The 22,621-nt window shown below is 40.4% G+C and overlaps 1 protein-coding gene across 3 annotated transcripts in view; it reads left to right on the plus strand.

Annotated features, from left to right (window-relative positions):
* ZSWIM8 (zinc finger SWIM-type containing 8) overlaps window positions 1-22,621 on the plus strand; it is an 84,887-nt gene that overhangs the window by 22,566 nt on the left and 39,700 nt on the right. For all 3 annotated transcript variants that reach the window (XM_063434709.1, XM_063434708.1, XM_063434707.1), the window contains exons 3-8: window positions 8,971-9,124; window positions 9,870-9,964; window positions 12,655-12,827; window positions 14,775-14,882; window positions 16,799-16,880; window positions 17,901-18,021. In XM_063434709.1, coding sequence (XP_063290779.1) covers window positions 8,971-9,124; window positions 9,870-9,964; window positions 12,655-12,827; window positions 14,775-14,882; window positions 16,799-16,880; window positions 17,901-18,021 — 733 coding nt within the window. The remainder of the gene's footprint in view (window positions 1-8,970; window positions 9,125-9,869; window positions 9,965-12,654; window positions 12,828-14,774; window positions 14,883-16,798; window positions 16,881-17,900; window positions 18,022-22,621) is intronic.

A 22,621-nucleotide genomic window follows, 5' to 3' on the forward strand; every position in this document is an offset into this window, starting at 1 on the left:
TTTTGTGTCCGGGACCATGGGCCTGGCTGATAAAAACAGCTGAACTTGCTTCTGGTATTCCTACTTTCCCCTCTTTAGAGTAAAGATCAAACTGATCTTTAATCAAACCTTCCCTGGACCAGTAATCAAGATCAGAAGGGGAAGCAAAAGATTGTAACTGGGAGAGGAGAGTTTTATCTGCACAAGTAGGTGGCAATAAAAGAAAACAGTCAAAATGCCCTGTAGGGTCCATTGGTAGACGTGCAGCTTCTTTAGCTACTGTGTCTGCAAAGGCGTTACCTTGGGACACAATATCTTTACCTTGTGTGTGTGCTTTGCAGTGTATGATTGCTATTTGTAAAGGTAATTGGATAGCTGTGAGGAGTTCAGTGATGAGTTTGCTATGTGCAATTTGTCTGCCATCAGCTCCTACAAATCCCCTTCTTTGCCATATAACTCCAAAGTTGTGAACTACCCCATGAGCATAACGAGAGTCAGTGTAGATGTTAACTTTGTAATCTTTGAATAGGTGACATGCACGTGTGAGAGCTAGCGGTTCAGCAGCTTGAGCTGAAGCTACTGGGGAAGAACCTGATTCTACAATGATATCAGGTAATTGGACTACAGCATAACCTGTGAGGTATAAGCCGTCAGAGGGTCTGAAACAGGACCCATCAACAAACACAGAAACAGCATTAGAATCAGAAAGAGGGGTAGACAGTAGATCAAGGCGGGGTGAGGTCTGCAGGTGAATTGAAGAAAGACAGTCATGTTCGAGGGCTGAAGGGGGAACTGAGTTTGGAGAGGAAGAAGACAGGGAGGAAAGAATAGAATGCAAAATAGCCATGGGACCTGATCCTTGTGGTGTATATTCTATGGTGAGGTTCTGTGAGTTGAGAAGTATGATTTCATAACCACTAAGACGTTGTGCTGTCATGTGTTGGGTTGTCAAATGCTTAACTAGGTGTTGGACTTGGTGTGATGTGTGTAGGACTGTAGTATGGCCCAGAGTGATAGTAGCAGCAGTTTCAACAGCCATTGCACATGCCGCCAATGCCCTGAGACAGGCCGGCATTCCTTGCACGGGGATGGGCATGACCTTAGAAAAAAAATGCTATGGGGCGTAAACCACCTCCTGCTCTTGAGCACACACAGCAGCCATAGTTTTACAGTTGTCCTTAGCATACACATGAAATGGTTTGGTATACACAGGGAGACCCAAAGCCAGAGCTTGAACAATTGACACCTTCAAAACCAAAAAGGCATTTTTCATGTCTGGGGACCAACAAACAATGTCAGGGCTATCTGAGGAGGTGGACTTTCTGAGCATTGAGTCATAATGGGAACATTCAGGAATCCATTGACGGCAATAATTAATTATGCCAAGGAAGGTGAGCAACTCCTTCTTTGTGACGGGCATAGGGATTCTTTGAATTGTCTCTATCCTCTTAGGACTCAATTGTCTGGTTCCAGCTGCCAGAACAAATCCCAGATAAACAACTTGAGGCAAACATAACTGCATTTTATGTTTTGCAACCTTGTGACCTTCAGATGCCAAATGCTTGAGCAAACTGATAGTCACTAACACATGCCACACGGCTTGGGCTACATATTAATAAGTCATCAACATATTGCAACAGGACTGAACCATGACTGGGGTGCCATGCCTTGAGAGTATGCTGGAGTACCAGAGAATAAACAGCTGGTGAATCCACATAGCCTTGTGGAAGTCTTGTCCATGTCAGTTGGCGTCCTTCAAAAGTGAAGGCTAGCAACAACTGAGTCTCGGGGTGCACAGGTATAGAGAAAATGCATTGCTAAGGTCTATAACTGTGAAACATGTGGCGTCATGTGGAATGGCAGTGATGAGGGAGACCACATCTGGGACAATGGGGGCTATTGGGACTATTAGTGAATTCAGGGCTCTGAAATCTTGTACAAAACGGTATCCTTCACCTTTAGGGACCGGATTAATGGGGGTGTTATATGGTGAGACAGCTATAGTGAGGATTCCTTGGGTCAAAAAGGACTCTATCATTGGGCGTACAGCATGTACCTTTTGGTCAGACAAAGGGTATTGTTTGAGGTAGATTGGATTGGAAAACCTAAGTTTAGCCTTGTATGGTGTGCAGTTAACAAAACCTACATCTAACATGGAAGAGGCCCAAACAGTGGAGGGGATGGATGACAGATCTATCTGTTCTTCTTGTTGTGCTAACATGGTCAGATCTAAACCCCCTGGGGGTGTGCATAATATCTTGGCACCCAGGATACCCAAGAGATCCCTCCCCAAAAGGCTTACAGGACAGTTAGGGATTAGGCGGAAAGAGTGGAGGGTTTGGGAAGAGTTAAGAGGACAGTAGACAGAAAGCAGGGGGGTACAGAATGTTGGAACAGACACTCCATTAATTCCCACAGAAGGTTCTGCTTTTGACCTGGGTCCTTCATAGTAGGCAGTGCATATACTGGAGCAAGTTGCTCCAGTATCCACAAGAAAAGGAATTGGGTTACCTTCAATGTGTAATACATAAAAGGGTTGAGCCGTATTATTACTGGACAGTTGGAGAAAAACAGGAGTGTCTCCTTCCGGGCATCCCTATTGTGGCCATGGAATGTGATGGGCATGCTGGGTTTGGGGTGGAGGTGGAGGTGGAGGAGGGAATTGAGGTGGTGGAGGTGCTGGGAATGTCATTGGAGCGGAGTCTTGAGAAGTGGCTTGTGCATTTTGGTTTTGGGATATATTTGGATTTGACATGGTTTTAGGGGGAAAAAGGCAGGCACTTCGCCAATGACCCTGTTGGCCACAGTTAAAGCATGTATTATGGTCAGGGTACTGTTGTTGGTGCTGATATCTTCCCCTCTGGGGACGGCCTCCTCTTTGAAAACCACCACCTCTGGGTCTAGCCCTATGTGTCCCATCCCATCCTCGGGGTCTAGAGTTGAAGGGTTGAGTGTGTGCTAACCCTTGTACCACAAAGGTTTAGTGGACTGGGGTGGGGATGTAAAACATCCTGCATTGTCTTTTTCTTGGATTTTCACAAGAAATTCCTTACTAGTAAGGGATGGATATGTGCCAGTAGAGGCAGGAATGGTTGAGGCATAGGGTGGTGGAGGTGCACTAGGGATCTGGTTTGCTGTAGGGGATGTAATAGGTGTACCTATGCCTAAACTTGAAGCTTCCAATTTTCTTTTCCCTTTTAATACTTTACCATCAGGGTCAGTAGGATACCAATGTGGGGCTACTCGGAGCCAATTTATGCCACCTTGTTCCATATATTCTTTATCCCAATCTGGGTCTGGGCCATACCATGGCCAAGCCTTTTTATCACCAAGACATAATCCTTTGATCATGTTCATGGGATATTCATCATTAGCTCCTAATCTGGGGAAAGGATTGGCGGATTCCATAGCCTCGGTCCAACCTGCAAGGTTGGCCACGAATGGTATGGTATAGAAGCCACCAGTAGGACTGACTTTGGACACATATTTTATACATGACTCCCCAGGGTGTGGTGGAGGGTAGCAAATGGACTGGTTATTTCCCATTCTAGGACCAAGGTTATAGGACAGATATCTACTTACAAAACCTCTGTCCTACACAATTTCCCACAACACAATAAACTTGAAAAATGACAACTAGGGACCAGAGAAGGCAAGTGATATTACTTGTTTACACTTATCTCTAACTCTTGTATATTCACTTATATACTAAGAAATCACCTATATCTCTTTATAGGCACCTTGAATTACCACAGTTTAGTTCCCTTACTAGACCTGTCTAGTTCCCTTACTAGACTAAGATCTGGACCTTTATGTAAACTGAGTTACAATACAATACAAAATAGCCTTTCCTAAATGAATGTAGTCTTACAAAACCACGGGGATCATAGATTCAGGGCTGCAATAATAGACACAAGGAATTACTACTCACCCAAAATGGTTTGGCTACATCCCACCGCTGCCACCAAGCTGAAAGGAAACTTCTATCCTAAGTGAGTCTGTCCCACTTAGACGTTCTCTGGTCTCCGTTGCCGGCTGAATTTCAGGGAAGAACGATGGAGCAAATAATGACACGCACACAGTTGCTTTCCAACGAACTTCAAATGTATTAGGGATAGATAGTTATATTTATACAGTATCGGATATGAACTTTGACTTACATAATATGCAATAAATGTTTACACAGGATACATGTTTTTGCAACAAGCGGATATAGCTGATTTTGCACAAAATCCCTTGTGGTCAAGCATGTCTTATTCCGCGTGTAACTTTTCACGTAACTATCAGATTAATTTTAGTTTGCGGATGCCTGGTTGTTATCAAAAGCAGAAGTTTAATATCAAAACACAGAAGTCCAAGGACAGTCCAAGATCAAAATAATCCTGTGGTTAGTCTGGTATTTAGCTATTGAGTAAATCATTAGAAAGAGGATATATTATCTGAATTTATAAGATGAGATTCATTAACCCACATTTAACTCTTTCTATCCCTTCAATATATGTACATATTAATATAAAAATACACTTAGTATGACATTATATATATATATATATATATATATATATATATATGATATATAGATATAATATATGTCTATATATCATATATATATATATACACACATATATAATTTTTTTTTATTAACTTTAACTTTCTTTTCTTTGATTTTACAGTTGCAGGGAGACTGCCTGTCAGCACAGGCAGTCCCCCATCAGGCAGACACATGGACACCTATTGTGACCATGTGGTCTCCCTGTTGAGCGATCACATGGCCACAGGGGTCCTAATTCGCCATGGGGAGACTGTCTGGGCTGCAGGCAGTCTCCCCACAACGGGAGCACCGCCGGTCGCCGCCGTGGGAACGACAGCGATCGGGTAAGTGCATCTTAAAGTTAGGACGGTTCAGGACCGTCATCGGTTGGCAATGGAAAAATGCAGATGACGGTCCTGAACCGTCCTCCGTCCTTAAGGGGTTAATGAAGCCGTTTTGGTGTATAGATCATGCCTCTGCAGTCTCACTGCTCAAATCTCTGCCATTTAGGCGTTTAATCACTTTGTTTATGCCCCCTAGTCACACCTCTATGCTTGTGACTTACAAAGCCTTCCTAAGCACTTCCTGTAAAGAGTAATCTGGTGTTTACACTCCCTTTATTTCAAATGCGGTTTAATTTTGAATTTCTTATCTCCTGCTATGTTAACAGCTTGCTAGACCCTAGAGGAGCCTCCTTTTTGTAATTGATGTTCAATTTGCGGAGCAGTAGATAAAAATCGTTTAAAGTTGATAACATATACCGTATATACTCGAGTATAAGCCGACCCGAATATAAGCCGAGGCCCCTAATTTTTCCCCAAAAAACTGGGAAAACTTATTGACTCGAGTATAAGACTAGGGTGGGAAATGCAGCAGCTACTGGTAAATTTCTAAATAAAATTAGATCCTAAAAAAAATATATTAATTGAATATTTATTTACAGTGTGTGTATAATGAATGCAGTGTGTGCGTATGAGTGCAGCGTGTGTGTGTATGAGTGCAGCGTGTGTGTGTATGAGTGCAGCGTGTGTGTATGAGTGCAGCGTGTGTGTATGAGTGCAGCGTGTGTGTATGAGTGCAGCGTGTGTGTATGAGTGCAGCGTGTGTGTATGAGTGCAGCGTGTGTGTATGAGTGCAGCGTGTGTGTATGAGTGCAGCGTGTGTGTATGAGTGCAGCGTGTGTGTATGAGTGCAGCGTGTGTGTATGAGTGCAGTGTGTGTGTGTATGAGTGCAGTGTGTGTGTGTGTATGAATGCAGTGTGTGTGAGTGCAGTGTGTGTATGAGTGCAGTGTGTGTATGAGTGCAGTGTGTGCAGGGCCGGTGCAAGGATATTTGCCCCCCCCCATATGTCCTGACCTCCCCTCCTCCTCCCTCAGTGGTCCTTACCTCCCCACCCCCGTGTTCCTTCACCCCCCTCCCCCAGTGGTCCTGACTCACCCCTCCCCTAGTGGTCCTTACTTCCCCCTCCCCTCCCCTAGTGGTCCTTACTTCCCCCTCCCCTCCCCTAGTGGTCCTTATCCCCCCCTCCCTCCCATAGCGGTCCTTATCCCCCCCCTCCCTCCCATAGTGGTCCTTATCCCCCCCCTCCCTCCCATAGCGGTCCTTATCCCCCCCCTCCCTCCCATAGCGGTCCTTATCCCCCCCTCCCTCCCATAGTGGTCCTTATCCCCCCCCTCCCTCCCATAGCGGTCCTTATACCCCCCCTCCCTCCCATAGTGGTCCTTATCCCACCCCCTCCCTCCCATAGTGGTCCTTATACCCCCCCCCCCCCCACAGTGGTCCTTATACCCCCTTTTTTTTTATTATTATTTTTTTTATTATTATTATTATTTTTTTAATTATTATTTCTTATTTTATTTATATTTATTTTTCGTCCCCCCTCCCTGCTTGATACATGGCAGGGAGGGGGGCTCTCCTTCCCTGGTGGTCCAGTGGCAGTTCAGTGGGGGGGAGAGGGGGGCTGGCAGAGCTGTAACTTACCTGTTCTGCAGCTCCTGTCAGCTCTCTCCTCCTCCGCGCGGTCTGTGCAGCTCCTTCTATCAGCTCACACTGTAAGTCTCGCGAGAGCCGCGGCTCTCGCGAGACTTACACTGGGAGCTGACCGAGGTGCTGAACGGACGGCGCGGAGGAGGAGAGAGCTGACAGGAGCTGCAGAACAGGTAAGTTACAGCTCTGCCAGCCCCCCTCTCCCCCGGTCTGTATTATGGCAATGCAAATTGCCATAATACAGACTATGACTCGAGTATAAGCCGAGTTGGGGTTTTTCAGCCCAAAAAATGGGCTGAAAAACTCGGCTTATACTCGAGTATATACGGTAATTGAAAGTAAAACCATTTTGTTTTCATGCAGCCTGTGTCAATTACAGTCAGGGGGGGTGTGCCTATTGCTGCATAAACAGAAACATAAGTGATTTAACTACTAAATGACAGTGAATTGAGCAGTGAAACGTCAGGGATATGATCTATACACGGAAACTGCTTTAATAAGCACAGTTATTTTGGTAATCATAGTGTCCATTTAAATTCAAGATAATGATTAAAAGCACACTGCATCATAGTGACTTTTTTTTTTTTAGCACAGTTTTGATCAGGAGTAATCACTTTTTTTTCCCTCAAACGATACAATCAAACAAACCCTTTAAAAAGTATTGCTTTTTAGACTGCTTAGATATTTATAGTTGTATTTATTGTACCGTGCATTGTTGTGAAGTCATGTAACTGCTATTTTAACCTAAGGAATTTGATGTTGCGCAGAGTTAATAGATAAATAGTAACTCGACAGGAAACCCCCAATACCATAAATGATACCACTAGAAACAATCCCCAGTTTCCCTGTATTGTACATGCGGACTCCTTGTAACTATTGCGCAGCAAGCTCAAAAGGAATTTTCTTGCTGTGTTCTCTTGATTGTATTATAACAAAGGATATTTCCCTTTCTAAAAATACATGTGTATAGATGTTTGGTTTTTTTCTTGAAAAGGTGGGGGTGAGGCATTATGATCTTGATATTGTGCTTAATCCAAAAATATCATCGAGGAAACGATCCTTACGGTTCATGAATCACAGAAACACAATTGCTCTAAAATGTCTGAAGTGTATAGGTATTTAAAGGGACACTATAGGGTCAAGTGTTAAAAACACGATCTAGGTGGCTCCCTCCCCCCTCCCTTAACCCTCTGAAAACTCCTTATTTCCAGTGCCATGCCGGTCTGCCAGTGCTAGCCCTGCCGGTGCTTGTTCCCTCCCCCGATCTACCTTCTTGCTGACATCATCAGAATTTACACTTGTTAGCCAATCCAATCCAATTTCCGATAGGGAAAGCATTGGATTGGCTGAAATCTGCAAGGAGGCGGGGCAAAACAATGGCTTTGCCAATCAGCACCTCCTCATTGAGATGCGTTGAATCAATGCATCTCTACCTCTATGAGGAAGGTTCAGTGTCTCCATGCAGAGGGTGGGGACACTGAATGGCAGTGCTGCACTGCCTCAGGAAGCACCTCTACCTGCAATCTGATGAGTGGCCAGTGAAGGGATCCCTACTGGGCAAAGTAAACGTGTTTGCATGAAAATGCCTGCAGGGAATGATTCTACTCACCAGAACAAATACATTAAGCTGTAGTTGTTCTGGGGACTTTAGTATCCCTTTAATTATTTTTCCCCATGATGCAGCATTTGGACTGTAGGTAAACCAGTAACACAAGGCACATCTGGAAAGTTTTCTTCCACTCATAAAAAATAATTTCTTACATTGCTGCAGTGAAGAATTATGCCAGTCCTTTTTCTTGTTTTTCTGTTTACTCTTCTTTTTCACTTTCCCTTATGTATTTATTGCTCAGGTTCGGTTTCCTTTTTGATTGTAATGTTAGCTCTCATTTTTGTATTTTTGTTGTGAGAACCTCATGTGATCCTGGACTCCACAGTGACAAGACACGTAAAGTGATACTCCAGGCACCTTTACAATTTAAGTGCATTTAATACAGCTTAGCCTCATATAAATGCTGTGTGTTTTCCACATTTAATTGTCTTTAATTCTACTTTTAAATAAATATGAAGCATAACCGTGCTCCTAATGTCTAATTGGTTCGGCCTCACTATGTACATTTGAGCACCTGAGTAGCCAAAACCAATGAACTGCATTTAAAGCGGCGTCATTTTGCAGCTTTTGTTTTTAAATTCCAATTCTGTCTTTCTGTTGCCCCTTAATTTTATTTGAGATTCACCTTTGTTTTTAGTTATGCATAAGAAAACTATGGCACAGATTTTGTTAAAATGACACCGGTTGTGGTCTCTGGTCAAAAAACACTTGCTTGGTAGCAATATGTTTTAATCCTCTTGATATTTTTTAGATTTTTTTTCAGTATAGCTTTCTTTTTACATCTGTAGACACTGATACCTTTAATTCTTCTTTCAATGTTTTATTTGTTTATTTTAATTGTTCCATGTTTACGTTTTCCTCTAGATGGACTGGTGAATCCTTTGGTGGAACTTTCTGCAAAGCAAGTGGCCTTTCATATTCCATTTGAAGTGGTCGAGAAGGTCTATCCACCAGTGCCAGAGCAGCTGCAGCTCAGAATTGCTTTCTGGAGCTTCCCAGAGAATGAGGAGGATATCAGGTATGTGATAGACTAGAGGCATGAATATCCTCACAACAGCAGCCATGCTGTCGCCCAATGTGTTTCTCTCCTGTAGGGGCTTCATCAAAAGTTTGCACCATGGTTAATTTATTAATTTATCAGCTAGTGTTATTATATTGCCACTCTGGAATGTGTGCACTCCATATGCAAGGAAATAGAGCATTTCAATCATAACTGTATTATGCAGAAGAAATATTACATTTCAGGTTTATTGGAATTCTTAAACCTGTGATTGACCCTGGTCATATATTATATGGTTCCTTTTCAAGTTATACCAACCTGTTCTTCCTTGGTTTACTCTTATTAATTTTTTTAATCAATCCATATTATTTATTGTTGGAACAGCCACTTCTATGCACTGGCCTGGCAATTTTGGAATTGGTTGGCAACACTGTTGGAGGATTGTTGAATAGGGAATGATTATTTCTATATGTTCACATGTTTTTCTTCACTTTGACGCAAAAGCCCTGTACTTTAACCATTCTTCCTTGGAGTAAATCTAATAGTCTACTGCACATGACACGTGCTTTCCAGGGGCCACAAACGACTGCGTTTCTTTCGTTTTCCGTGAATATTCTTTATCTGCAAAAACCTTTTTTGTTACTGTTTTTTTTTTTTCAACTGTGTTGTGGGGTTTTTCAGCGTGAACTAAATGCCTAAATTGCAATATTCTATTTATTATCCGTATTCTAATGGAGCCCTAATATTGTCTCGCTCATTGCAGACTCTACTCATGTTTAGCAAATGGCAGCGCCGACGAGTTTCAGAGGGGAGAACAGTTATTTCGAATGAGAGGCGTTAAGGACCCCTTACAGATAGGTATTAATCTTAAGAAATCTGTATGCGCTTTATTTCTTCATTTGGTGCTTAGCAGTATTAGCGATCACATTTTATGTATTAACCTCTTGTGAATTATGTAAGTTCTAGTGAAGATTACAATCTACTCTTTCAGAAAGAGAAACTTGCCTTGTCGGGTAGTTTTTCACATACATGTGAAAATGTGCAAAATCATGTAACCTTTTTTTTTTTTTTTTTTTTAATTCTTTATTTTAGTTGTGCACAAAAAAAAAATAACAGGTAGCCTCAATGCGCCACGACAGCGACATCAGGGTAAAACGGTAAACAGTTGCATTACAGGTTGTGGCACAGATTAGTCAGGCACATTTTTTAAATGAATATCGTTAGTACAACAGTTTGATGACTCGTTTTGTTAAGTAGGTTAGTATAAGGCGTATGTCAGTAAAGATTATTCAGAGGAGTGATAAAGTAGTGAATAAACAGTTTATGCACATTTTTCTGTGTTTTTATCTAGCTTAACTAAACTTTGATAATATCGAAGTTAAGGTAGAGGAGGCAAGGAATAGTAAAAGCAACGATTTTTAGAGCTTAACAATGCTAAATTGGTCGTCTTAATGCAGCTAGCATTTTATATAATGTTACACATCATCTAAATCATTTCAATAGTCTCTAAGAGAGCTGCTATATGTTTACAAGTTAGGTTTGTATCTTGGTTTGTTATGCAGTATATTGCGGCATGGTTGTCGGCAGGGTTACGTGAAGCAGAAAATTATTAGTTACTAACATGCCGGGCTAAACAATGCAATGAGGCCTAAGACACAAAAGGAAAAAATATATACTGTCGATACATTAGCTTGTCAACTTAGTAGACGTTAAATTGAACATGTTGTTTAGTCATGTCTAGAGTGTATGAGCATATAACACTTAGCTAGCCTAAGAGAAGATCTAGACAAATGAGATAGAAGTAGAAAGACTAGGTACATGCTAGCTGGGTCGTCGCTGTATCCACTTAAGTGGATGGAAATCCTACGTTTGCATATAACATCTTGACAATTAGTTATAACAATGCGAGAGAATAGAGGTGGCCTAAACAGTTAGTTGTAAGGCATGACATGAGAGTAGTAGATGAACACCAAGTCCGGGAAAAACGGTAAAAACATCAACATTTGCATATAGATTATAGGAGGCATGGAGCGATGGACTCATCTGTAATAGCAAGAGTCCCGGTCAGCCAACCCCCGCAAGAGGAATTCCACCGTCCCACTCTGGTGCTTTTGTGAGTCTTGGTCCTGGTTGTGGCGTGTGCTCAGGGGGCACCCCGCGTCGTGGGACGTTGTTGGGCCGACCTGGTGTTGTCACCATTTTGTGCCCTGTGCCTTGCTGTCTCCACTCCCGGTCCAGTGTCACTCCCTTCTCAGGTGAGGTGAGTCCCATCTGGGAGGCCCTCTGCGTGACCGTGTGCCTCATGCTCCGAGGTCCTTTGCACTTCCGCGCCCTGTTTGCTGTCGTGTAGCACAGTCCGCGGGCCGGTCTAGGCCCAGGGGGTCCTCTGCTTGTCTGTGGGCGCCGCTGCAATATGTGCCTCCTCTGGCTGTATGGAGCGCGGTGTCGGTCATTGCCGGTACTACGGTGGGGCAAGAAGGCAGGCTCGCATCGGCGCTCTGCTTGGGTGAGTGAGGGCTTTTGGCGGCTGCGCTGTTGCCGGTTCGCTTTATGGGAGTGGGTGGGTGATGCTCGCCCTGTAGTAGTGGGTGGTTGTGGTGAGGCAGGTTGATGTAGCTTACCCGCCAGCTTCCTCCAAAATGCCTTGAAGTGATTGTCTAGTCGAGTGAGGATATCTTGTGAGCTGTCACCGGGGTCGTAAGCACATGTGGTGTCCGCCATCTTCGGGAGGTCTCCGTGTAATACCTTTGGTGGTGTCCCCTTTCTCCTCATACTCAGGGTCGCCACCCCAGGGTGGACCGGGATCACCCCCGCCGGTCCGAGGGGGGGGGGGGGGTAGCGGGGCTTGCTGGTGCGGTGGGCAGCTTCAGGGTGCCTCCAGGACAGGGGAGCGGCCGCCTCCCCTGCCCGGTGCAGACCAGGCCGCAATGTCCGACGTGGTTTCATCTGGCCCCAGTTAGGTCGCATAAGAGCCCCTCGTGTGCCCCCCATCGTGGGTGGCATTAGGGTGTCTGGAAATGCTGATTGAATCGCTTGGGTGAGCATATTTTTGCTTGTTTTCTCAGGATTTCGTGGGAGCTCATGGAAAACACAACTCTCCGCCATGGTGGCCAGGCCCCGCCCCCCCATGTAACCTTTTATAGTGAAACATGCTAGATTTGCCCCTTATCCACTCATGCAGAAATGGGAATCCCTATAAGGAACAAATTAGTGCTAAAGCTTCGAAACAACTGCAGTATATTTAATACATGTACATACACCTGTAGCACTTCTATGGCAGAGAATTGAGCAGTGAGACTGCAGGTTCATGATCTATACACCAAAACGGCTTTCTTTCTTTCTAAAAACACTTTAGACACATCTGGGTAATACCTAAATCCCAGACTGGTATGCGTGGTTTGAGCATTGGTTTGGAAACCACTGCACTAGATAGTAATGGCTTAAACTAAATAGATTCATATTTAATCTCTAAATTTAACGCTTGTTAAGAGTTATGTGCTTTAAAACTAAAATGTCTGTTTTTAACGTCTTTTTTTTTTTTTCTCCAGGTTTCCATTTGAGTGCGACAGTCATCCCCCCACAGATGCTGTCTCCGAAAGGCGCCTACAATGTCGCAGTGATGTTTGACCGCTGCCGGATCACGTCTTGCAGCTGTACCTGTGGTGCAGGAGCCAAGTGGTGTTCCCATGTTGTGGCCCTGTGTCTCTTCAGGATACACAATGTTAGTAACTGAATATGATGCAAATTAGTTATTTAGAATTTCTTAAAGGGACCCTCCACTGCCCTAAAGCACTTCAGCTTGCTGAAGTGCTTTGCGTATGGTGGCTGTGTCCACTTTTATCATTCTACAAACAAATGCTGATTTTAATAGAAAATTACACTTTACTCAATGAACCTTGTCGTACCCTCTGGCTGACAATTAGCTCAATAACCAGGAAGTAACAGAACTGGTTGCCTAAGTGGAGGTAAACTCAAGAGGCAGGCAATTAGCCAGAGCACCTGCCTTGCAGACTCAATGAGACTTCTAACTGAGCTGCATTGGGTAGTCTGTAATTGGACAGTCACAGAAAATGTGGGCTGGCAACCAAAGCTATGTCTGTTGCCACTGAGATAATGTTAACGTCTCATTTATCCATAGACTACAAGGGCAAAAGATATTTAGGCGACTCCTGTAAATTATGGCTTTAACACAAAAGGAAAAGGAAAAGCAAAAACAAGTATCACACCTGCATTTGAAAATATTTGCCCATGTGTATCCATCCAGACGGACTGTATATCTGACCAGGTGGTCAAGGTTTTATTGCTATCTGCTCTGGAATTAATCTGAGTAATCCCTGTATCGTGGGAGTTTAGCAACTGCTGTCCTAGATATTTGAGCTGTATGTGAAACACGTTACATAAGAAGAATACATTGTATATAATGTGCTTATTGATTAGTAACTATGCTGCTGCTTATTGATTCTCTAAACACAATATTAGATCAATCCTCCTCTCTCTCTCTCTCTCTCAAATACAAAATGTATTTAAAGGAACATTATAGTCACCTAAATTACTTTAGCTAAATAAAGCAGTTTTAGTGTATAGATCATTCCCCTGCAATTTCACTGCTCAATTCACTGTCATTTAGGAGTTAAATCACTTTGTTTCTGTTTATGCAGCCCTAGCCACACCTCCCCTGGCTATGATTGACACAGCCTGCATAAAAAAAAAAAAATGGTTTCACTTTCAAACAGATGTAATTTACCTTAAATAATTGTATCTCAATCTCTAAATTGAACTTTAATCACATACAGGAGGCTATTGCAGGATCTAGCAAGCTATTAACATAGCAGGGGATAAGAAAATCTTAATTAAACAGAACTTGCAATAAAGAAAGCCTAAATAGGGCTCTCTTTACAGGAAGTGTTTATGGAAGGCTGTGCAAGTCACATGCAGGGAGGTGTGACTTGGGTTCATAAACAAAGGGATTTAACTCCTAAATGGCAGAGGATTGAGCAGTGAGGCTGCAGGGACATGTTCTATACACCAAAACTGCTTCATTAAGCTTAAGTTGTTCAGGTGACTATAGTGTCCCTTTAAGTGTTGTGTATTCTTCTGTGCATTACACATGGCTCTGTGTGTATATGTAACAGTGTTTAAATGCTCTCCTTGTAATCATAGACTCAAATTAAATGGTTTAAACAGTTTATATGCTGCAGTAATGTAAAAATAAAAATTGGTTATTAAATATTAATCACTCATGAACTGTTTTAATGTCTGGGGGTTGCCATATGCTTTTCTCAGGAATGCATTGCCCACAACTCTAACACATAACGTGTTATTAAAACTTTGAATGGTTCTTAATTTCTTGGAATTTATGTCAAGCCCTGCTTTATAGCTCAGGCGACCGGTATTCAATAAAGGGAACAGCAGCTTTTTCATGACAGCTGGGCACGCTGATTAATATATATTGCAGTATTGTAGAACTGGTTTATACCTAATGTGCAGTGTATCCCTCTGTTCCTAAATCAATAGGACATTGCCAAATAAACTCCTTGGTGAAAGATGACTTGCTTGTAGTGTCTTGGTATGAAGAGTTTTGCAATTCCCATGTTTGAATGGGTTGTTGCACTTGTTTTTTGTGTAAATGCTTTCAGCAAGTAAAAACTTAGTCTTGGTTGGTTTTTAGGCATCGTCTGTCTGCCTGCGAGCGCCTGTTTCGGAGTCATTGTCTCGGCTACAGAGAGACCAACTACAAAAGTTTGCACAATATCTTATCAGTGAGCTGCCTCAACAGGTGAGTTCATATTATCTGCTCAGGTATAATCACACATGCATGAGAATTAAAACCTTAAATTTGATGTCGTGAGGTTTAATCCCAGTGCAGCCTTGCCACATGAATCGTCCCAAAACTACAAAAGTTGTAATCCACGTTGCAATCCTGCCACGGTCATGCCTCACCTGATAATTATTGTTTTAAACCAGAAAGCAAACACTTTTAAATAAATATACAAACCAAAATAAAGAAAAACTTTAAAAGTATGTTATAAATATTTGTAAATTTACTATATCAACTTGTTCAGATTGCATTATTACCTACCCATCTCAGTGGCATACCAGTCCACTTATAAAAAGAAACAGGGTATCATTATGTAGTAGCAGGAGAGAGAAACTTGACACCGGAACCTGCTCTGCATTAATCAAAGTGATCAGACTACCTCTTTTCTGAGGAGATGAAGAGATCTTCCTACTGCAAATGTGTAAATCTGTCAGGCATGCCCAATGCACTTTTCCAACATTCCTAGGAATAGGTCACTAATTGGTTAGATCAGTGCCTCCCTTGGAGTGGGTGTGGAAAGCATAAGAAAGAAGAAGCCAGTAAATATTGAAAAAATAAATCTTATTTGCTTGCTTTTTCAGGATGCAGAGTAAGGTAATTGTCTTATTCAAAGCTAAATCTTTTGAATGATACAGTTGTATAAAAGTGATGAATTTGCCTTTGAGTCCCCTCATATCATATTTTGCTTATGAAATATGTCAGACAAGGCCCCATAAGAGCTTAGTTTTACCAAAAGAGGTGCTAGATAAAACAGCTGTAAACCGCAGTGTGCCTTCCTCATAGCTAGAACTCTAGCTAGCCCATTGTAACATTGTGATCTGATCATTTTATTGACACTAATCTACAATGTGGAATATCTAAATCATGGCTCTTTAAGGCCGAAATGGTAAGAAATAAAACCCCCTGTGCAGTTTTGCCAAAAGAGTTGCCATAGTAACCACAAGAGTAAGATTACTTAAATGTGAAATTAGCAAGCAAACAAATGTCTGAACACAAATTGCTATGTTGAGCATTTGTTAAGATATTCAGTTTATTTTAATGTTATTAACATTTTTAATGAAGTATGTTAACAGATGCCCAGTGCTTGAATTTGTGTTCAGATGACCACTTACTACTTCTGGAAAGGACTGTCACGATACAGCAGCAATACACATGCGTCTTATTTAAAACTGTTCCTTTACAAGTGCTATTTCTGAATTACTGATCATACCAAATTTACTTGCTCTACTGTCAAAACCGTTTGTTTTACCTCTGTTGCCCTAGTGAATAAAAATTCAATACACAAAGAACTAAAAAAACACAAAAAAACCACCAAAGCTATCTGTGGTTTGTTGCACATATATCATACATTGCAATAGTCGATTGTGACCCTTTGGCAAATGAGGGCCCTTCCTTGCTAGAACAGTATTGGGCAGTACCCTGATCAGCCCTGACAAATGAGGGCCCTTCAGAGTTATTATAGCAGTCAGTATAGTTTTGAAGGAGATCTGAGTTATCAAAATTAAACACTAAAGACTAGAATTATGGAATATTTAGTGGGGACGGCTGTTTATTTACTATACTTTGCTCATGGAAGATGGGCAGGTAAAACATTCTTTCTACTAGCAAGAATAGGAATTTAGTTTAGAAAAGTAGCATATCTGTGTGATTTATAAGAAAATAGATGGTGATGGAGGTTATATCCCTAGTTTGTGGCATTAAGAGAGGCTTTAGGTTCCCCTTAATTCCCATTTCACTGTCCCTTTGATATTTTTTAGTATATTTTTGAATTATTATATGCAAATATTCATCATGGTTGCTCATCATGTGTTCATTAATAACTAGCCGTAGAAGCAATATGTGTGCATATTAATGACATTTCTTCTTGCAATCAGATTCTTCCCACTGCTCAGCGCCTTTTAGATGAACTATTATCTTCACAGTCAACTGCCATTAACACAGTGTGCGGAGCTCCAGGTAAAATTTGGATATATAACCATGTTACTGTGCTACCTTGTTTTCAATTAATTTATCCTAGTCTTGTAGACTTTTAGCAGCACTAATGTGTGCTGGGTTTTCGGAGTTGCTTATTTTGTCTAGATAGAGGCCCCCAGACAGAGAGAGAGAGAGAGAGAGAGAGAGAAATAATTTTGTTGAGTAGCAGAGACACAAGCACTTGCACAAACAAAGAGATTTACTCGTATAACAGAGACAAGGAAATATTGAGATTCAAATATATATGTACACAATGCAAAGAAGTAGAATAATTTAGAAAATACTTTCTAGCCATTGCATGAGTTTATAGCTGCATATCTGAATACCGGTTGTTAGTAGCAGCTTTGCTTCGTAGAGAAATGGTAACCTTTCATACTGAAGATGAGGATGGGAGAGATGGTAGTGATTTATTGTGAAGTCAATAACAGAGAGAATGCATGTTCCTCACATTGCGGTATTGTTAGGTTTATTCAGTAAACCAGGTATTGTTCGGGGTTAAACGTTATAGGATAAAACAGACTTTTCTTTCCCCCCCAATTTTTTGATCTTGAAATGTAAACTTCCTTGCCAATTCCTGTTCCTGGACATACAGGTCAGTAAATTACCCTGTGAGTCTTTTACATTATTTTATCTGGTATTAGGTGTTCATTAGTGTATTTGCAAAGACAATATTTTTCTCCCATATCCCCTTATTTTAACTGCTATTTTAATTGAATTAGACTGTCACTAGTCTAATACTATCCTTACCTTTTGTTTCATTTTACCCCACTCCCTCTAGCATGTAAGCTCATTGAGCAGGACCCTCAACCCCTCTGTTCCTGTGTGTCCAACTTGTCTGGTTACAACTACATGTCTGTTCGTCCACCCATTGTAAAGCGCTGCAGAACTTGACGGCGCTATATAAATATAATAATAATAATAGTAATAATAATATTTAAATGTCAAATCATTGAATTCTATGCTACTTGAAAGGTTTGTATTAAAACAGGCTTTTACTTGCAGATCCTACCGCTGGGCCATCTGCCTCAGACCAAAGCACCTGGTACCTGGATGAGTCCACCTTGAGTGACAATATAAAGAAGACGCTTCATAAGTTTTGTGGCCCTTCTCCTGTTGTCTTCAGGTAATTAGCCGCATAGCTTTCACTAATTTAACCTTTAACAACACTTGTGAATATTGACAAAAATGGACATGATCTATGTATTTTTAAAATGCATGCACTTTTCCTACACTGTAAATACATAATCACCTGTAAAGATGTATTTTATTTAAATAATAATACGTAGAATAATAAAATAAGAGTTCTCAAGTCAAATATCTCCTTGGATCAAATAGGTGTTGGCCAACATATTAAAGGAACACTAAGGTCAGGAACATAGACGTGTGTTCTTGACCCTATGTATCAAACTAACTCTTTAGGTAGTGGCCCTTCCTTTATCATCCTTAAAAAGGTATTTTACTTGCCTTTATTCCAGCGTCGCGGTAGTCTGCCGTGCTGGCTATGCCCCCAATCTGCCCTTTTGGCTATCATCAGAACTGATGATCTCAGCCAATCCAATGCTTTCCCCTAGAAAAACTAAACGTCACCCTGACCAATCAGCATCTCCTCATTAAGAGGCATTAAATCAATGCATCTCTATGGGAAAATTCAGCGTCTTCATGCAGAGTGTGAAGATGCTGAACATCAGTGCTGCAGTGACCCAGGAAGCCGCTCTAGTGGCTGTCTGGGTGACTGCCACTAGAGATGTCCAGAGATGTCCCTAGGCAGCAATGTAAATACTGCTTTTTATCTGACAGTGTTTACATGAAAATGCCTGCACAGACAGGCTATACTTATATAGTTGTAGTTGTTCTGGTGACTATTCTGTCCCTTTAAATATTAGATCTCTGAATACCATGCTTTTGCATGAATTTATACAATCAATGTTTATTTTCTTTTATTATATCTTTATTGAAAAAGTTTTTCATTGTTATTTAACATAGACAACGAGTATGCTGAAACTAATACAGATCAACAAGTGTACACAAGTATCAAACAAATATATAAGTGATAGATGGTACATAATCAAACACAGTAATCGCATATTCAATTATAAACCAGCATAGCAGCATAGCAGCATACTAACATAGATTGACCACGACAGAAAAAAAAAAAAAAAACAACAACAGACAAAAAGAAGAAAAAAAAAAAAAAAAAAAAAAAAAAAAAAAAATTTCCTTAGAGCATCCTAACAAACCACTGCCTTTCCATGAACTGAGGTTATTGGCTTCTGTTTTAATTTTATCCCTTCTTTCTCTATCTATACAGATATCCACTATAGCCATAGTAGAACTATCCAAATAATATACTATATTTGTCTAACCATTCACAATACCATCTTTTTTTCTTAGAGGTAAAAGTCGCATTATTGATCAACTCATATTCCATTGATAATTGGAATCTAATTTGGTCTATCAATAGTCTTTTTTCAAACGACTTAGATACTTTCCAGTGTCTTGCGATAATGATTTTAACCGCAACCAAAGAATGAATGGCAAAACAGAAATCTCTTTGTGAATCGAAAGACAAATTCAGATGTAAAATAGCCGAAGCAGCATTCTCCGGAATTCTGTTTGTAGTCATTAATGAGAAAATATTAAACGCCCAAGACCAGATAGACTTAACAGCTGGACATGTCCACCAGATATGTATGTAAGTACCTAAATGGCTACCACATCTCCAACAAGTTGGATCAGAAGAATGAAACATTTTAGCTAGTCTAGCAGGTGTATAATACCATCTATAGAGAACTTTGAAGTGGCATTCCGACAGGTTCAGACAATGGATATATTTATTCACCCAACTCAAAGAGGAGTTCCAGTCGTCTAAAGAAATTTGCAGTTCTAAATCTTGTTCCCACTTCTTAATCAAACTATATGGGGACTCTTTAAGAACTTCCAGCATTGATAAGGCGACAGACATGCTCTTTTTAATGGGTTGAGACTTAAATATAACTTCCAACTTTTTCGCATAGATAGAAGACGATTTGAGCACATTTTTATGGATATAGTTTTTTATCCGCAGATAAGTAAAAATTTCCCTGCGTGGAATGTGGAAAATATCAATTATGCTCTGAAATGGCAAAATATTATCTCCTTGCATAATTTGTGAAAACTTTATTCTATCAGCGTTAGCCCAATTCTTTAAAGAAAGATCTTCTATAAGAATTTGCAGTATGTCAATTGTGCATGATTTGGGTATCATATTTCCTAGGGCTAGTTTTTTCTTAATTAATAACCACTCTTCTAGGATTTGGAATAGTATCGTTGAGTTCTTAAACAAATTCATTAGAGAGTTCTTTGTAACTATCCACATCGAGTGTTGCAGTCTATCTGTTTGGACCATTTCAGATTCAATAGTATACCATGATTCTAAGACCTGCTCAGGGTCCTGAAGGAGGTAGATATGTCTAATAATATTAGCATGATAACTGTAGGTAATACTAGGAAAGTTTAAACCTCCGTTAGACAGTTTTCTAGTTAATATCTTTTGAGCAATTCTAGGTTTTTTATTATTCCAGATAAAATTATTGAAACTGGATTGAATCATAGCCAACCAGGGCCCAGGGACTTTGAGTGGAATCATAGAGAATAAGTATAGCCATTTAGGCAATATATACGCATTAATAATATTTATTTTGCCTTGCCAGGAGGTTTCTAAATTTTTCCATCTTTTTAGTTTGAGATTCATATTTCTCATAAAGAACATTATATTCCTCTCCATTATAGCTGTCACTTTGGCAGTTATATATAGTCCTAGATAATTTAATTCCAAGTCTGTCCATACGAATTTATAGGCGTGGGCTAAAGTGTTTACCAGGTCATTGTTCATATTCACATACATTACTGTGGATTTGGTTATATTTAGCTTAAAGTTCGAAATTGTAGAATATTTATTAATTTCGATCATTAGAAATTTTAGAGAAGACTCTGGGGATGTAAGAGTGAGTAACGCATCGTCCGCGTATAATGATATTTTAGCGTCCATCGAATTCGTATGGACACCTTGGATCAAAGGATTATTCCTAATATTGATTGCCAAAGGCTCAATAGACAAGATATACAGCAGGGGGGAAAGAGGACATCCTTGTCGTGTGCCGTTTTTAAGTGCAAACCACCCTGCTGTGATATTTGGTCCTACCGTTCTCGCTGTAGGGGAGGAATACAGAGCCATAATGGCGTCGTGTATCCATCCAGTGAACCCAAACGCAATAAGAAGTTCGCTAAGATAACCCCACCCGACCCTGTCGAATGCTTTTTCGGCATCTAATGACAGGGCCAGGAAGGGAATCCGATATCTGTTAGCCCAGTCTAGAGTGTCAATTATTCTTCTAGTGTTGTTTGATGCTTGCCTACCCGGGACAAACCCTATCTGATCTGGATGAATCAATGTCGCAATAATAGTCTTAATTCTGTCAGCAATTATGGCCGCATAGATCTTCATATCCACATTAATCAAAGCTATAGGTCTATAATTACTAGGGTTGTTACTAATTTTATCAGGTTTCAATATCGGAATAATATTAGCCTGTAGTAATTCAGTTGGAAAAAGTTTGTTTAGAGCTATTTGATTAAACATGTCTGTTAAAGGATTGATTAATAAGGACTGCGTCTGTTTATAATATAGATTCGTAAAACCGTCAGGGCCCGGGGTTTTATTAATAGGGAGTCTATTTATTTGGAATTTAACTTCATCAGCCGAAATAATCCTATTTAAAATTAATAGATCATGCGCTGAAACTTTTGGGATCTGAGTGTCCGCTAAATAGTTTTGAATATCCATTAGATTAGGGGACATTTTGAGGTTATATAGATCTTCATAAAATTGATTGAATCTCTCCCCTATTGCAGCGGGTGTAGAATAGACCTTTTGGCCATCTATCAGTTGTTCTACTCGATTTTTTGCGTGGTAATTTTGTAGTCTTTTTGACAAATTTTTATTAGCTCTGTTACCTGTACAATAGTTTTTTAATCTTAATTTGTAAATATTTAATTTAATTTTTTCTTCCACTTTTAAATTAATTTGTTTTTGTACATCATTTATTTTAGTTTTCATTTCTGCAGATGGATTTTGTTTATTTAACTTAGACACGTTATAGAACTCGATATACAGATCAGATAGGGTCTTACCCTTCATAGATCTCGTTATATGGGCTAATTTAATTAGATAACCTCGCATAACTGATTTGTGTGTACACCAGTTATTTGCCGGCGATGTATCAGAGGAGCTGTTTTCTAACCAAAAAAATTTTAATAATTGGGTTAATTCTTCCTTATTTTTCGTATCATTGATAAGAGCATCATTCAGTCTCCAAGTAGTGCGTACCCTAGAAGATCTCTTGCCAAAGTCTATTAGAATGAGACTATGATCAGACCATAGACTCTCTTTAATTTCAATTGAATTACATAAGGGTATCGAATTAGCGTCTAATAGACATAGATCAATACGTGAGTATGAGCCATGCACACACGATTGGTGGGAGTAGTCTTTTTCCAGTGGATGTAATAGTCTCCAAATATCATGTAAATTATATTGTTTACAAATGTTATTAAATTTTTTAGACTGTTTGACCATTCTTTTATCAATTGAAGTAGTCGGAGTATATGTCTTATCCATTTTAGGGTTCGCCACACAATTAAAATCTCCAGCTATAATTAGATATCCCTTAGATACTTTATCAACT

This window comes from Pelobates fuscus, chromosome 10 (assembly GCF_036172605.1).
Source record: "Pelobates fuscus isolate aPelFus1 chromosome 10, aPelFus1.pri, whole genome shotgun sequence".
In the NCBI taxonomy this organism is placed as follows: domain Eukaryota; kingdom Metazoa; phylum Chordata; class Amphibia; order Anura; family Pelobatidae; genus Pelobates; species Pelobates fuscus.